The sequence below is a fragment of the Emys orbicularis genome, chromosome 1 (assembly GCF_028017835.1).
Source record: "Emys orbicularis isolate rEmyOrb1 chromosome 1, rEmyOrb1.hap1, whole genome shotgun sequence".
NCBI lineage: Eukaryota > Metazoa > Chordata > Testudines > Emydidae > Emys > Emys orbicularis.
In genome coordinates, this window is record NC_088683.1 from 210,262,745 (window position 1) to 210,280,868 (window position 18,124).

At 39.8% G+C, this 18,124-nt stretch overlaps 1 protein-coding gene across 1 annotated transcript in view; it reads left to right on the forward strand.

Annotated features, from left to right (window-relative positions):
* PDXK (pyridoxal kinase) overlaps positions 1-5,268 on the forward strand; it is a 74,687-nt gene extending 69,419 nt beyond the window's left edge. Inside the window, exons 9-11 of the mRNA XM_065423236.1 lie at positions 565-701; positions 4,255-4,321; positions 5,156-5,268. Of these exons, the coding sequence (XP_065279308.1) occupies positions 565-701; positions 4,255-4,321; positions 5,156-5,268 (317 nt within the window). The remainder of the gene's footprint in view (positions 1-564; positions 702-4,254; positions 4,322-5,155) is intronic.
* The last annotated feature ends 12,856 nt before the right edge of the window (positions 5,269-18,124 follow it).

An 18,124-nucleotide genomic window follows, 5' to 3' on the forward strand; every position in this document is an offset into this window, starting at 1 on the left:
CCTGTTCTAGAACCAATTGGTGTTTCTTGGCACCACCTAAAAATTCTAGTCTACTAAATGGACCATAAGCTGCTTTTTCGTTCATGTTGTTGTAATCATGGGTCAGGTACAGACTGCTCTGTTCTCCATTGTGGCCTGTGGCTGCCCTTACATTTAAAACCGAGGTGCATCCTAGAGATACTAAGTGTTCCATCTTGGTTTAAGCAGCTTCCAGATTCACCATCCTTACCGAACCAGCTGCCAGTAGGTCAAGATGGAGAAATACATGCTGGGGACCTGTGCATGCTGTGGCTTGCACTCCTGTATGGAAGATGATGGTGTTAGCTGTCTCTTCCAAATTATGTGTAGCACTCACGCTGCAGGTGTGGCTCCCAAATGGGAAAAGTTTGGAGAAAAATAGTTTGAAAGAGCTGGTATATAGTTTCAAATTTTTAAAGATCCTCCAAAGGAACTGCTGACTTAAAGTGTCAAGCACTACAGGAATAATTGCCTTTTAAATTTTAGTAAGTATTGTACTAATTGCAGGGAGAGGTTCTATTTCTTAACTGTACGTCTGCCTTTCAGCTAGAGCGGATGGCACCAAGGTGACCCAGAGAATTCGAATGGAGTCTCCTAAAGTGGATGCTGATTTCGTTGGAACTGGAGACTTGTTTGCTGCGATGCTCTTGGCCTGGACACACAAACATCCAAATAATCTTAAGGTGTGAGAGAGGGTGTTTTTTCTGGCAGGAAACTGCTTTAATAAATGACTTCTTTCATTTTATTATTGTTAGTCCCCAGAATATAGATACAGAATGCAGGATAGACAATATTCGGAATATAGAATAACACTTCTTGCAAGAGTGTGAGCTATTCCACTGACCAAATTTCATCTCTGGGACACTTAGCATTATACATACTTAAAAATGTCCCCTATAGATATAGTTCCCTCCTCCCTCCCCCCAAAAACCCACTAATTTTTGAGTAGTGTTGCTTGGGTGATTGCATTTCAGTGATGGCTGATGAGGTGTCTTTCTCTACACAGTCTGTAAAAGTATTTGGGGATTCTACCAAATCAAAGATACTCTATAAATTAAAAATATTTGTTTTTTATCCTTGGTTCATAACTGATTTTTACAGTACTGGCACTTGTTATCAGAATAAGGGTCCTGCACGCTGATTCTTTCTTACTTATTAATTTTGGAGACTGTGTCCATAATTTGGATCCTTTTGCTTCTAGTTATTGAGAAATTCTACAGCTTTTTACACTGTGCATTAAATACAGCTGCCAACTTGTATGTGCCTCATAGAGTTGAGAAAAAACAACTCATTGTCTCTTGTTAACCTTCGGATCAATCAAGTTGGCCTCTGAACATTATGGTCCAAAGCACTGTGACTAACTTGGGTGATTGCGGGGGGGGGGGGGGGGGAAGAAACTATATGTGAAAGAAAATGTAGAATCAAATGAAGTAAAAAATCTTAACTGAATCCACATGTTCCATAGAATCTCTATGGATAGTAATTCCATGCTCTAATAAGAATATAACAGTAGGGATCTATTATCGACCATCTGACCAGGACAGTGATAGTGACTATGAAATGCTAAGGGAGATTAGAGAGGCTATCAAAATAAAGAACTCAATAATAGTGGGAGATTTCAATTATTCCCATATTGACTGGGTTCATGTCACCTCAGGATGAAATGCAGAGACAAAATTTCTCGATACTTTAAATGACTGCTTCTTGGAGTAGCTGGTACAGGAACCCACAAGGGGAGAGGCAATTCTCGATCTAGTCCTGAGTGGAGCGCAGGATCTGGTCCAAGAGGTAACTATAACAGGACCGCTTGGAAATAGTGACCATAATATAGAAACATTTAACATTCCTGTGGTGGGAAGAACACCTTAACAGCCCAACACTGTGGCATTTAATTTCAGAAAGGGGAACTATGCAAAAATGAGGAGGTTAGTTAAACAGAAATTAAAAGGTACAGTGACTAGAGTGAAATCCCTGCAAGCTGCATGGACACTTTTCAAAGACACCATAATAGAGGCCTAACTTAAATGTATACCCCAAATTAACAAACACAGTAAAAGAACTAAAAAAGAGCCACCATGGGCTTACCAACCATGTAAAAGAAGCAGTGAGAGATAAAAAGGCATCTTTTAAAAAGTGGAAGTCAAATCCTAGTGAGGTAAATAAAAAGGAGCATAAACACTGCCAAATTAAAATGTAATAAGAAAAGCCAAATAGGAGTTTGAAGAATGGCTAGCCAAAAACTCCAAAGGTAATAACAAAATGTTTTTTAAGTATATCAGAAGCAGGAAGCCTGCTAAACAACCAGTGGGGCCCCTGGAAGATCGAGATACAAAAGGAGCGCTTAAAGACGATAAAGTCATTGCGGAGAAACTAAATGGATTCTTTGCTTCAGTCTTCACGGCTGAGGATGTTAGGGAGATTCCCAAACCTGAGCCATCCTTTGTAGGTGACAAATCTGAGGAATTGTCACAGACTGAAGTGTCACTAGAGGAGGTTTTGGAATTAATTGATAAACTTAACAGTAACAAGTCACCGGGACCAGATGGCATTCACCCAAGAGTTCTGAAAGAACTCAAATGTGAAATTGCGGAACTATTAACTATGGTTTGTAACCTGTCCTTTAAATCAGCTTCTGTACCCAATGACTGGAAGATAGCTAAGGTAATGCCAATATTTAAAAAGGGCTCTAGAGGTGATCCCGGCAATTACAGACCGGTAAGTCTAACGTCAGTACCGGGCAAATTAGTTGAAACAATAGTAAAGAATAAAATTGTCAGATGCATAGAAGAACATAAATTGTTGGGCAAAAGTCAACATGGTTTCTGTAAAGGGAAATCGTGTCTTAATAATCTATTAGAGTTCTTTGAAGGGGTCAACAAACATGTGGACAAGGGGGATCCAGTGGACATAGTGTACTTAGATTTCCAGAAAGCCTTTGACAAAGTCCCTCACCAAAGGCTCTTACGTAAATTAAGTTGTCATGGGATAAGAGGGAAGATCCTTTCATGGATTGAGAACTGGTTAAAAGACAGGGAACAATGGGTAGGGATAAATGGTAAATTTTCAGAATGGAGAGGGATAACTAGTGGTGTTCCCCAAGGGTCAGTCCTAGGACCAATCCTATTCAACTTATTCATAAATGATCTGGAGAAAGGGGTAAACAGTGAGGTGGCAACATTTGCAGATGATACTAAACTGCTCAAGATAGTTAAGACCAAAGCAGACTCTGAAGAACTTCAAAAAGATCTCACAAAACTAAGTGATTGGGCAACAAAATGGCAAATGAAATTTAATGTGGATAAATGTAAAGTAATGGACATTGGAAAAAATAACCCCAACTATACATACAATATGATGGGGGCTAATTTAGCTACAACTGATCAGGAAAGAGATCTTGGAGTCATTGTGGATAGTTCTCTGAAGACGTCCACGCAGTGTGCAGAGGCAGTCAAAAAGCAAACAGGATGTTAGGAATCATTAAAAAAGGGATAGAAAATAAGATGGAGAATATCTTATTGCCCATATATAAATCCATGGTACGCCCACATCTTGAATACTGCATACAGATATGGTCTCTCATCTCAAAAAAGATATACTAGCATTAGAAAAGGTTCAGGGGAGGGCAACTAAAATGATTAGGGGTTTGGAACGGGTCCCATATGAGGAGAGATTAAAGAGACTAGTACTTTTCAGCTTGGAAAAGAGGAGACTAAGGGGGGATATGATAGAGATATATAAAATCATGAGTGGCATGGAGAAAGTGAATAAGGAAAAGTTATTTACTTGTTCCCATAATATAAGAACTAGGGGCCACCAAATGAAATTAATGGGCAGCAGGTTTAAAACAAATAAAAGGAAGTTCTTCTTCACACAGCGCACAGTCAACTTGTGGAACTCCTTACCTGAAGAGGTTGTGAAGGCTAGGACTATAACAGGGTTTAAAAGAGAACTAGATAAATTCATGGAGGTTCAGTCCATTAATGGCTATTAGCCAGGATGGGTAAGGAATAGTGTCCCTAGCCTCTGTTTGTCAGAGGGTGGAGATGGATGGCAGGAGAGAGATCACTTGATCATTACCTGTTAGGTTCACTCCCTCTGGGGCACCTGGCATTGGTCACGGTCGGTAGACTGGATACTGGGCTGGATGGACCTTTGGTCTGACCCCGTATGGCCATTCTTATGTTCTTATGATTGGAATGTTGGTAAGCCTAAACATATATGTATTTTTAATTGCAGGTGGCATGTGAAAAGACTGTATCAGCTATGCAGCATGTTCTGCAAAGGACCATCAAGTGTGCAAAGGGTAATCATTTTACACCCTGTTCCTGAATTTACTCTGTTCACATCCTCATTGGAATAAACATTCTGGAAAGTTGTTTTCAGCACTAAATGTGGCCTATTATTAGACAACATCCACAAAACAGAATTTAGGGAATTCTAGCACTGATGTTTTTACTGCTGTGTCCTCTAACCCTATTCTAGATGACAGTGGTAAAAATGCGCTGGCCAGTAGATAGTAGTGCTGCACCTGTGGTGGGACTGCATTACTATTAGAGCAAGCGTGCGAGAATTTGAGGAAAATGCTGAGTGTAATGGACAAGGGAGTCTCACCTTTCCATTTTTGGATGCACCAGCTGCCTCAGTTACCCTTTTCTGTGTATGTTAGGACTGGGATGGATTCCTCAAATATTAATGAGTGGTGAATTTCTGTCTTATGCTAGTTGAATAAATTATTCTTCAAACTGTCTTCTCTTGGGAAGGGGAATTAAAAACACCAGCTGGAAGCACATAAGTAATCTTGTTTTACTATACTGCCACACAGCCTGGTCCCTGTCACCTAGAATACAAGTTGCTGAGCTCCCTCGAGTCGCAGTAAGATCCAAAGAGGAGTTGAGGGCCCTCAGAACTTCTTAGGATCAGTCTCTAAATAATGGTGGAGCTGCAGAAGTACCTGAGATGGGGGGAGGGGGAAACAACAATGTGCTGTATACCCTCAGGTGGAGGCAATGGGCAGTGGTAGCACAGTGGATGAGAAGAGAAAAAAGTGATGATGGGGACAGGACAGAAACGTTATTCATTCGTGTGTGTGTGTGTGTGTTTGTTTGTTTATTATTGACACTTCAATATCTTCTTTTAGCACATGCTGGAAAAGGAAACAAACCTAGCCCAGCCCAGCTGGAATTGAGAATGGTCCAAAGCAAAAAGGACATAGAAAACCCAGAGATAATAATAAAAGCTACTGAGTTATAAAGGCTGTATGTCTCCCAATAACGCACAATGTATTGATGTCCTCTTTTTCTTTCCTGTAAATTGTAATGTTTGCCTTAGATCTGTGACAGAAACCTGACTTCCATGAAATAGTGCCCTGCATAGGCAGATATCCACGATCAAACATATGTGCTGGCCTTGCTTGGTTTAAGGGGGGAAAAAAGTGAGTAGTAAAACTTACTCGCAGGTATCAAAATGGTTGTCAAATTCACTCAGTCTGTGTACCATAGGCAAGAGAATACACAGGTTCCTGCCTCGCCAAAGGCTTTGGGTATGAATTTGCTAGTGGAATGACTGACTGACTGGCGTATATGTTGTAGCAAAGCATCTAGTGCCAATTTCACTAGCTACCTACTCCCTTAGCTGAAGGCATTTGGCAGCTTATTGTGGTATTCACTATCTTGACTTCTATGAAACTCAGTAGGGTTGAAATTGCACACAACTTCAGGCTGTGTATGGGGAGCAGTTTGGAGATATTTAGCATTAGGTGCTCTGCAGAGGTCTTGAAGTATAACTTCATGTTGCTAATAACTTTTCCTGTTTCTGGCCTATGAATGAATATGTGATTCCAATTTCTATAGGCGCTAATCCCTTTATTTCCAGTGACCACAAGTATCCACATCACTTTGTCCCCATGTTCCACTCCAGAAAAGACCAATGTTACTAATCTAATTAGCCAGTCAGTAGCACCAAGTAGAAATTTGTAATTCTACCTCTGGGACCAGATTTAATTCCTTTTTTATTAAGACTTCAAGACAAAGCTTCTTTAAGAAAGGAAGACGATGTGGCTACCTTTTGTAAAAGTAACCCTGTTAGTATTCTAACGGATAGCAAGTCATTGGGATACTGACAGCATTCATTATTTGTTGAGGGCATTTTACCCTTTATGGATGGTTCAATTTTGAAACCTCAGAGGGTGCACCTACTTAACAAAAATGAGCACTGTACAACAGGGTCATCAGTAAAGCACTAAATAGTGAACAGTTGCCTACACTTGCCTGCAGACATAAGTAGAGAGATTAGTTTGTTCATAATGCCATTCTTCAGACAGTTTCATGATCTGAATTTTACTGAATTATTTTATGCTTGCTCTCCAAAACAAATAGCGATTTTTTTTAATGTGTGTTGCAGGATGTTGGAATGTATCTAAGGATCTATACGACTGCTTATTATCATCCATAGTACCGAAGCACTTCAGTATAAAGTTCCTCCTGATCTAGTTTTTCCCTCCTTCCATGGAGGCAGCTGGGGAATTTTTATTGGTTAACTTTTTTGTACCAAAATCCTGTTCCCTGAAGTGCTCTCAGAATGGGTTTCTTGACAATTTCTATATTCTGGGTGCTGATTAGGCAGTGAGGATATTCCTGAGAGATGTTGACCACCTGCAACTCCTCTTGACTTCAACAGGCATTGCAAGTTCTCTGCACCTCTGAGAATGAGTCCTAGTGTATTGTATGTGCCCAAACCTGAAAACACAGTCTGTGAGCTTGATTTGTTCATCCTAGGGGACACAGATACAAATTGCACCCTCTTGCAGTAGCAGGGAGCAGTTGTGCACCGAGGGAGATGCTAAAAGGAGGGCAGTTTAAGTCCCATCCTCTGCCTTAGGCTGCCCAGAAAAAGCACTTGATCTGTGTGTTTCCTGGGTGCCTTCCCAGAAACTTCTTCCTGGCCAGCCCTGCCCAGTTACTAAACTGTGTCAACTGGCTAGGTCTAGGTCCATCAGCAGTGCTTGGGTTGTAGGTAGATTGTGCCACTGCAGTCTTTGTTCATCCAACATCCAAGTGGACTTTCTGCCATTGGAGCCCCGATTTTGTTTCTACTAGCAGGCCTCAGGAAGAGAATTTACACAGGTATCACTAATTTTAGGCCAAACAGATTTAATGTTTTTCTTTTTAATAGAGTGGAAGTTTTCCAATTTTAATAGACTTCTTAAATCTCTCTCTTTCAGCATCTCTGAAGCAAATAACACGCAAGATGCTAATGCATTTTGCAGTAAGTTTAAGAGAAGAACTCTCAGCTTTTGCTCTAAGTGGCTAATACTTTATCATCTCCAATGCACTCAGCAATTAAAAGTTAAAAATTTGCTCTTCTGACATAAGAAACACACAAAAGAACCTGGAAATTACTTAGTAAACTTGACTGTATTGCCACAATTTACAATAACCTCCACCATGAAATAACTTCCTAGCAATAATAATTCTGGTAATATGAATAAAGCATAGCAGTCTCCTTCAGCGCATGAGCTTATGGCTGTTGTCCAGCATTCAAAGTCCTCAGCACTGTATTTTTAAATAGTTTAAAGCTGTTTTCCTTCTAGATAATGGCTAATTCCCATATGTTTAAAAACTCATCTTTATTACATAAAAACTGCCCTCTTTATCATACAATGTTTGCTGTGGAAGCTGCATGGGAAATGTAATCAACTTTCAAATTAGAGATCGTAGCTTTTAAATAAAAATTATATTTCAGTAATACAACTCCAAGGGCTTTCTACTTATTTTTCAACACAAATACATTTTTACCACTACCACGTGCTAATCACTTAGTGGCCATGTAGCCCACCCCAGGGATAACTATAAGCATAAACCTTTTTTATTTCACTTTTTTAAACTCATAACATTTCATGTTGACATTTGCAGTCATTCCCATAGACTTGGGAAGCTATGATCAACAGACTGTTGCTCCATCTCTTCACACAATGATTCTTTAAATAGCCTCACAGTGTTAAACTTATAGGACTAGACCCTACAGCATTTTCAACTTTTCCATAGCTTAGTGAGAAATTCCTGTTCGTCATGTCAGGGGGTCAAAGAGAGAGGTTCATAATCCTCTTCTTTTTTGAAAAGCAGCAGTAACAATACAGATCCAAGCTTCTTGCCATCAAGAGAGTATAGTTATGGCAAGCTTGCGATAAGATGGTACAAAAGGAGTCTCTTTTGGTGTTTAGGAGCAAATACATTGGTTTGTGCTTCTAGAAAAAGGGAGGGGTTAATATGGAAAATGGAATAATAGATTCCATGAAAGGGGTTAATAAGTTAAATGACAATAATTCAATACAGAATTTTTATCTGTAAAACTTAGCCAAAATGAAGTTTCCTATGAAGCAGAACAGAGGCAAGCTAATAAGAGGCGCCTATGACTTGCCATATCAGCTTGGACCTGTGGTCTAAATCAGATATTCAAACCTCAGGAGTGGCCTGTGCCTGATGCTTCAGAGGAAGGCGGACCCTCCTTGTCCCCCGTCCCCTCCAGTAATGCCCTTCTAGTTTAATATCTGTGATGAACTGACACAATACCCACAGGAAAGCAGAGGGAAAATAAAGACATGAAAATGCAGAATTGAACTTGGAGAAGTTCAGTTATGAACTGGCCACAATTTGCAGCCACTGCATTCTACCATCTTCTGTTGAAGTCAATGGGAGATGCTCGTATGATATCTGAATGAACTCCCATTGAAGTCAATGATATTCTTTCCGGGACTTTAATTAGATCAGGCCATGCATCAGCTGCAGAAGCAGGCTCAATGTCTAATAATGGAAGAAGCATTGAGAAACTGACTGTAAGTGCACATTGTAGTTACCTTGTAACATTGTACATTGTAGTCACAACATATGGACAAAGGTATTTTTAAATGTTAAAGCAATTCATATAACTTGCAGGCATTTTTACCAGTGAAATGTTATGCAGCACTTTTTCCTAGTGTTTTTAGAACAAACTGTATGTGCCACACTGCACAAACTCAACACAATCATATCCAATCATTCTTTTATTCCCCCTTCTTTTCTCTTGGATGTAACATCCATGAAGGTTCCACTGATACAGAAATTATACGTACTTCCAGAGCAGCTAGGAAACGGCTCAATATTCACTCTGGCCTTTAGCACAGTTGCCCATTATGCATTTAAAGGAAATGAGTCTATCACAGGGGTCAAGTCTTATCCACTTGCAGATCCTTATCCAAAGAAAAGCTGTCAGACTAAAATGAATGTCTCTAATGACTGCAGAGGTACAAGCAACTTGGCAGAGAGCAGTAGATTCAATCATTCTGTTCAGTAATTTTCATCTGTCAACAAAATGGAAGGCTGGTGTTACTTGAGCTAATTAAATTGTGTTTGAACCCATTTTCTGTAATGAACTTCTTTGTGTGCAGCCATTTTGATTATTATAGTTTCACTTATTTGTGGAGCCTTATGCAGAATGGACCAAAACTCTCTTAAAAATTAATTATCTAGTCTATTCTGGACTGGAACCCAACCTTTTTATGCATAAAACTTCTGCTGACTTCCTTGGAAGATACATGCATAACGACACTTTAAAGTTTTTTTTTTAAAAACTGTTGTGGAAGTTTATTCATGCTTGGCATACATACACGTTTTAAAAATCTGCATTAAAATTGGTAATGTAGATGTTCATTTGCTGATTTCTATTTAAAACGCAAGAAATCTATAATCAACATACTATACAAAAGAATCGGAGGACCAAGGTTTCTAGCTAAAAATACTGCCTTGTTAAGAGTATCCTATACGTATCTGGATTGGTTGATGTTAATTCGTTGTCTGATACTGTTACAGTGATTGTGTTAGTCTATTTTATTTGACAATATGTGGCAAGAAAGATTGTAATAAAAATGTCTACGTTAATATATTGTGCATAAAAATTGTTTGCTACTATTTTTGAATATGTTGACCATTTCAGAATTAAACAAAACAAGAACAGTTCGGCAGTGTTCCTGAGTAAGTGGATTGGATTAAGATTTGATTAGTATCTGATCTAAAGCTTGGGTGGATAAGGGGAAAGCCCACGTTTGGGCACCTAAATCGTCCCAGTATAAAACCACAGGATTGGGGGAGGGGGCAGGAATACGAGGCCTGTCTTCTGCGCATTTCTTTGAATAACTTTCATAGCAGCAGGAACTTGCTGGAAGGTTACGGGTTAAAGCTCACTAATGGAGAGGAGATGGCGTTAGTGATTCGAGGTTGCTAGACTGATTTATAGAGGAAGTTTAGCTCCATAACTGCCTGTGGGAAACCTTCATGTTCCAATTGAAAAGTGACTCTGGCATTCTGCTTCTCTATTCCCATATACGTGCTACTGAAAGCTTAGGGTGAGAGAGTATTTTGCCCTCATCGGGGATTAGGGGCTCCAAAACAAGAACCACAGTTCATTCCTTGGTCTGCTTCTTGAGCAGTGAAATCGAAGGGAGTGCAGTGCCAGGTCAGGTCCCCTGTCCTGTATCCATAATTTACACATTCGGGCCGTTCTGTGAGTGGAAGAAGGCAGACATCCAGTTTAGTGAGAAACATGGGAGTTCCTCTATTAAAGAAGTCACTTCTGAAAAATGCCGGTGCCAGTCAGAGAGGCTGATTTGGTCACTTAGCCAAATGAAATTAGTGCCCCCCAATTAAATGAAACAATGGCTCCCCTATACCCCTTTAAAAAGTTGTTAGACGCTGGTATAAAACTAACACATAGTCCAGCTACTTAAAAACCAAAATGTTTCTTGACTGAAGCTTCAACACTAAACAAATCATTTCTCTTAAATCAGATTGCAGCTTTTCATGGTTGGAGTACCTTTCAACGCCTATTTGAGTCAATGGAACAGATTTATTAATTAAATATTTAGAGTAGAATATTTTCAAAAGATAAATGGCTTTTGAAAATACATTTTTCTGCTCTCCTCTTGGTGTTAACTATTGACAAATGAGTCCCTTTATTCGAGGACAGTTTTCTGTTCCATAGCATTCTGAAATAAATTATTTGCTGTGCACAGCAACTTAAAATTTCAAGTCTGCAATAGTTGTTAAGCTTTGAAACTAGAAATCTCTTACTTTTAAATATTTGGGTCAATCGGTGAGTTTATGCACATTTATATTAGAAGATTTAAGGTAAACAGGATGCCCCGATGCTTATCAGAAACATGAAAATGAGTACTTATTTTACCAAAGAAGAGCCTTGAAGACAGATCTTATAGGGAATCTGTTGTTTTTAACATATGTTTTCTTCAGAATGAGATCCCAAGCTAGTTGCTCATCATTTAAATTAAGTCAAAAGGAAACTAGCTAGAAGAGAAGAACATATAAGCTGTATAGCAGCCCCACAACTTCCATACAGTTAACCAGGAAACCAATCCCAGGCCTCGATAGTGATACCAAAAAAAAGATCCTATGAATTGGCACTTGTTGCTCCAGCTACAAGCTCACTCTGGCCTTGATTCAGGAAAACACTTACATGCTTAACTTTAGTGAGTCTTTAAGTAAATGGGATGTAAACATATATGTACAGTTAAGCATGTGTCTGAAGTACTTTCCTGAATAAGGATACATATTGCTCAATTGGTGCCTCTGGGAGCAACCACAGGTCTTGAGGGGAAAAAAAACCCTGAATTTGTAGAGAATAAGGTAGCACATTGAAGAAAATACCAACAATATTTGAAGGCTGTGCCATATGTTATCACTGAAATTACCTGTATAACGTACGTATTGCCTTTGTTGTTGCATTGCTATTTAGAAAAATCTGTGTCTAGAAGAATGTAGCATATGTACTGTGTATATGTGTTAAAGTTTTAGTTGCAGTGGGGGGAAAATGCAAAATTTGGGGGCTGGCTGTGCAGGCCTTCAGAATGGGAGCAGAAAGTCTTACGAATTATATTTTTATAGACAGCACTGTGGCTTCAAGTCCTAGCCACATCATATCTGCCTCTTCCAGGAACGTAACATTGTGAGGGAGGAGAGCAGAAGGTGGCTATGACATGGTAGGGATAGTACAACCCCAACAGCCCTGGACAGATTACAAATAAATAAAATATGCCTTTGAAGTAATATTTTTTTAGTTCTAAATTGTTAAACAGAGAAATATTTACAAGTTAACTTTCTATGTACTTGACATTTGTGTGGTGTTTCGTATTGAATAGATGACCCTGTTATATGTTTACATCTCTTAAAGATCGTCCTTGAGGCATATAAAATAAGTAAATGAATTTTATGCCAGACAAACAGAGTGCTATGTAATGGTAATGGTTTTAATTTCTGGTGAAAATGTCGGCTTTGATAGTGTTTGTGTCTATTCTGGTTGGCTCTCGTGCATTTTGTTCTTTCTACAGAAAGGCTTATATGCTTAATTGTGGAGGGGTGCAGTAGTACAGTAGATAAAGGGCCAAATATTGCTGCCCAGCCCACTGTAATTTGTGCATTGATTTTTTTTTAAACATCAGTAGTCCCAAATTTCAGTTTTGAGTTGCATTAACAGTACTAATAAATAAAGCTGGGGTAAGTTAGAAACGTATGGATTTTGATTTAAACATGTCTCGGAGGTGTTGAGATGAGTCAAGAGAATCAAAGTTAACATGACTGAACTAAAACTGACTGTGAAGCTGGCTGGCTTTGTTTAGCTGCCCATGCAGAGTAGAGTGCAAAAATAGACAAACAGTATGGATGGAGAAAAGTGAAGGGTTTTTTTGGCCAGCAAGTTGTAGTAATTTGAAGTGTTACGAACATTTTTTTTTTTAATACATGGCCTGACTTTCAGAAGAGCTGAGTTACCAATAAATCCCATTCAGTTGGAGTTGTGGGTTTCCAGCACCTTTGACGGTCAGACCAATTATTTCTTACCTTGATGTACTTTTTCTATGTTTAATTTTTAGGGCTGGGAGAATAGGACAAAAGCAAATCACTTCTGAGTATCAAGAAACTGGTTTCGGTTTTTTTACATTTATTTTACAGGGCCTCCATGCAGGGGCGAGGGGCTGCCTGCATAGATAAACAGGGTTGAAGTCCAATGTTGGATGCTGTATCCATATCCCAGCCATATATACATACAGGTTGGAGAAATTATTTGACAACAGTAAACAATAATGTCTTCTTTCCCTTCTCTTATTTTTCTAAAGAAACAGTCCAGTCTCCTAAAAACACTTATAAATACCTCACTTTTTCCAGTAGCTGGGGAAGAACTTATCAGCTGTTTTCTCTTGGGAGTTTTTTCGTATCCAGGCCTGAGAAAGTGCTACTTCTGCTTTGTAGAGATAGCAAAGAACTGAAAAACCTGATGGAGCATCTAATCATGTGACATGGGACAGAGGAGGGTATGCTTTATTCTGTGCTTTACTGTGCACATGCCCGACTCCCATTGGGATCTGTGGGCACAATTTATGTGTGATGAGTCTTGAGGAGAGAATAGAGCCCCTGAGGGATGGCAGTATCAAAATGCACTTACTTCTCTATCTGCACTGCCCTTCAGGAGGAAATGCACCAGTTCTTGGAAGCTTGGAACCCTAAGGCAGGGAGAGCCAAGTTTGTTTGGTTTTATTTTCAAATACAGCCCCCAGGGCCTGATTCAGCAAATCATGCATTTGATATTAAAGCACATGCTTATGTGCTTTGCTGTATTGGGGCTCTCATGGGTCACTTGCTGCCTTTCTAACCATATGAGACTTCTAACAGTGACATAGTTTTCATGAGCCCTTAGATTCACATAGGGGAAATAAATGGAAGGTGCTTGCATACGGCAATCATTTGCACCTCTTTTTGTATATTTCTAAAGTGAAATCAATAACACAATTAGGGGCAGGATTTTGCCCAGTTCTAAGAGCAACAAAAACTTTTAGGCCTCGGTCCTGCAAATAGTCATGTGCATGCTTATACTTTAATGTGCACAAGTAGGTCCTATTGATGTCAATGGGGCTATCCACATGCATTAAAGGTTAAGAATGCATTTGCAAGATGTAATGTATTAAATTATATTCCTTAACTTTTACAATAGTATGTATGAGGCTAATAGAACACTCTAAGATACAATTAACATCATCTGTTCTTCCACACCCAAACGCTATGTCATTTTGAAAGAATAGATATGCTTGATACTGAATTGCCAGCTGGTGTGGTGGGCCCCACTTATTTCATGAAGAACATTGGTGTTTAATCACTAACCAATATTGAAATCTCAGTTCTCTCAAGTGAATTCAGTTTGATTGTTTCAACCGAGTACCTCTCTCCCACTGCAAAACCACTACACAGTTTGCACAATTTGTAGTTCAGTGATTGTCGTTGTCATCGGAAGATCCACTAGAACTGGATAGGGGTTGCCTTTTACAACTACAGTTATGTAGGCAAAGTAGTGTGAAGTAGCTTTCACAGTGCCTGCTTTCACAGTAGTTGCGCATTGTCAGTGTAATCCAGATCTGACAAGAATTGTTTAAAAATTAGACTGTTTCTGTAGAACAAATTATTGTAATACTTGCAGCAAACCTGCCACACTGAACTCATAGTTTTTGCACAAGAAAAAATTAAGGCACCCAATAAACCCTGCTGTTCACTATAGAAAACACTGGATTTGAATTGTGCTGCACTCTTCAGCATCTAATGGGTTACTTTTTTTAAGTCTCCCAGTCTTAAGTGGCATTAATATGTATTTTTTTCTTTATTTACAGATTTTTTAAAAAAACTTCCTGAACCAAAATAATACTAGTATCCCTATGAGGAAGGGAGTTCCAGAAGATATAGTTTCAGGCAGTATAATACTAGTTGTCATTGTCAGCTGTCAGCCTAGTACTACTTTGTCTGAAGAACCTATTCATAAATGATCAATTGTAGAATGCAACAGAGGGTCCTGTGGCACCTTTAAGACTAACAGAAGTATTGGGAGCATAAGCTTTCGTGGGTAAGAACCTCACTTCTTCAGATGCAAGACATCTTGCATCTGAAGAAGTGAGGTTCTTACCCACGAAAGCTTATGCTCCCAATACTTCTGTTAGTCTTAAAGGTGCCACAGGACCCTCTGTTGCTTTTTACAGATTCAGACTAACACGGCTACCCCTCTGACAATTGTAGAAGAGCACTTGTGAATGTATATACATGATAGTCTAGCAGAGCCCTTAAGCATGAGCCTAACTTTAAGCATGTGAGTAGTTCCATTGACTTCAGTGATACTACTCATGTGCTTAAAGTTAAGCATGTGCTTAAGCACTTTGCTAGATTGAAGCCTTTGTCCATAAGTGCCAAGTGGCTCCATCAGAATTGATATTTATACAAGAAATGTTCAATACTGATTGAACAATATTTTCTCCTGACTTATTAATATATTGGAAAACTATAGTATGGTTTGTCATTTTAGGAGAGAGATGATGTGATAGAAGGGTTTAAGTTCTGGATATTCTAATGCCATTGAATCATGACCTTACAATTTGCTGTTGGCGCCATTTTAAATGTAGCCTTTTTATGTCACTTTCAGTTTGGAAAATGAAGAAACATTATTTCCTAAATGCCATTTTACTGTGCTTTTCACTTATTCAATTGCTGGAGAAAAAGGAGTTTGGAATTATCTTCCATTGGTGTTTTCTCCAGGCTGTTGATTTCTGAATTAACTAAGAAAAGGAGGACTGAAGTTTGGCCTTACTTAAAATATATAAAATGAACCTTAAAAGGAGGACTGAAGTTTGGCCTTACTTAAAATATATAAAATGAACCTTAAATATTGACCCAATTGGTGATTTTTTTTTCTTCTTAACGAAAGGTGGTAGCATCTGGAAGAGGCCAATGTGTAGGACTTTAGTTTGAAGCACATTTAATCCTGCTGTACTGCTGTCCAGTGTAAATGAACAGGGCAGAGGCCACCAGAATCTGTTATCAAATAGAGTAATGCTGTAATACAGAGTGTATGTTTTTGTGAAAGTCTTAACCTCTTCTTATGAAGATTAAACACAAATAATTATTTTCATGGTGTATACGTGAAATGTAATTTTTTTTTTCAATAAAATGTTTCTTTTCCTAAACGGTTTACCTGGAGTTTTTTAATGACCTATTTATCTCTGGAGTCCTTCATATGCAAATATCACTAAGAGTATAGTAGAATGAGGGGCCAGTGCTCACCTCACATGCATCGTTAATTATGATTTTTCTCTTGCTCAATCACAAGAAAGGTAAAACATAGCAAGCCGCCGTGTAGTTTGTCAAAGTAGTAAAAGATTACTGAGCAAAAGACCTGTTGAGAGAGCCTCCGAGCCCGGCTAGACAGGCTTATGTTAGGAAGCTAAAAAGAGCTGTGGAGACGTGGCTTGGGCTTTCAAGCCCACCCCTTCCCCCGGGCTAGTGTCAGAGATTTTTAAGATTAGAAGGTACCATTAGATCATCTAGTCTGATCTCCTGTGTCACACCTGCCAGAGAACTTCACAATGACCCCTGTATCCCGGGGTAACTTGTTTGATATTGACTGGTTGATGCTAACTTGCGGTGAAATTCCTGTGGTTCCTTAGAGTTCAAATCATCATTGTAAAGCAGAAGGATGGTATTTAAGCAATGCACATGGTATATTGTTAATGGTGACAAAGACGAATAGGGGGAAAGTGTCACTAGAGTAGAGGTCTGCTCAGGGCTAATTTTGAAACCTAACCTGAGCCCACTCCAAGCCCAAGAGAGTCAAGTCGTTCTCAGACCTGACCAGAACCTGACACTTCCCCTCAAACCTGTGTCAGCACCACTGGCTTCTCCTTGGGACTAGTCCTGGTGGGGTCTTCCCACTCCCCACCCCTTGTGCCTGCAATCCATCTCCAGTCACCGCCTGCCCCGTGGGCTCAGTGCAGTGGCAGCTTCGAGACCCATTCCTGCCGGCCACCGGCTCCTGCTGGACTATGTACACTGTGGAGTGAGAGGTGCTGCGACTCAGCAGGCTCACTGCACAGCAAACGCAGCACAGCGAGGAGGTAGCAGCCGGCAGGAGCAGAGGCTGCAGCTGCACCAACCCCACAAGCAGGAGAAGGTGAGAGACAACCCAACTTGAGCCGAGGGTGTCTGGTTGTTTTCCAATCTGAACCTGACCCTTGTAGTTGGGTTCCATCAAGTTCAGGTCAGGTTGCAAGCCTCTAGCTCAGAGGATTGAGGCGTTGGTCAGTATCTGTTCCAAGTTGGTAGTCATCAAAGTTTCACCAAACAGCCCTGAATTGTTTTGTAGAACAAGTGACAGGTCTCGTTCCAATGTCTGGTGGGCAAATGTTCACAGCCTGTCCCAGCCCCCACCACAACTGGACATCTTGTTGATAGTCACAGAAGAAAGGTATACAAATGATTACCTATCTCCTCATGCTCCAGGTAGTCTCATAGGGACATAGTTGTGGGGAAGCTGCAGATGCTGTATTTGCTCTCTGAATCAATAGAGGGGTTTCATAAAAAAATCCAGATGTACTTATGCAGTTTGACGAGGTGCAAGTATGAATCCATGTCCAGCCAGCATCACCTTATGTGCAATTATGTTACTGAGCAAGCAAAGCATCAACCTGCTGAGTGTTCTTTATATCACAATGAAAGAAAAAACAGCAGAGAGAACTTTCTCTGTAGATGTGAATTCCCTATAATTTAACAGAATAATATGGCTATTCACTTCAATGCAGGTCCACTTCTGTGTGTGTGGTACAGGAACAATTGGTAACTTTGGAGCTGTATTTATTTCTTGAATGCTTATTGTGTCGAAGTATGCATCACAGCCCAGGAACACTTTGGGGTCATTAATTCTAAAGGAAATATTGATTAGAGAACAATGCCATACTTCTCAGAAAAGATGATTTTCAGCTGAATGTGATGAGCAACTGAATTGAAGTGTTTAGAATGAAAGTGCCCCCTACTGTTAGCAAGCCCCTGCTAATGCTGCTATTTTGCCATATTTTGTTCACCATGTCAGCTTGACTCACACCATATCCCGCTGGTGTCAGCGTGGCTTCCCGCTTCGTCTTGTCGCCCTGGCTGTGCACATGCCCCTCTGCCTGCCCAGGAGAGTGCCAACCTGAGAGTAAATAATATAGGAGAATTCATGGGAAAGCCTTAGGTCTCGTTGCACTAAATAAACCTAGTCCTGT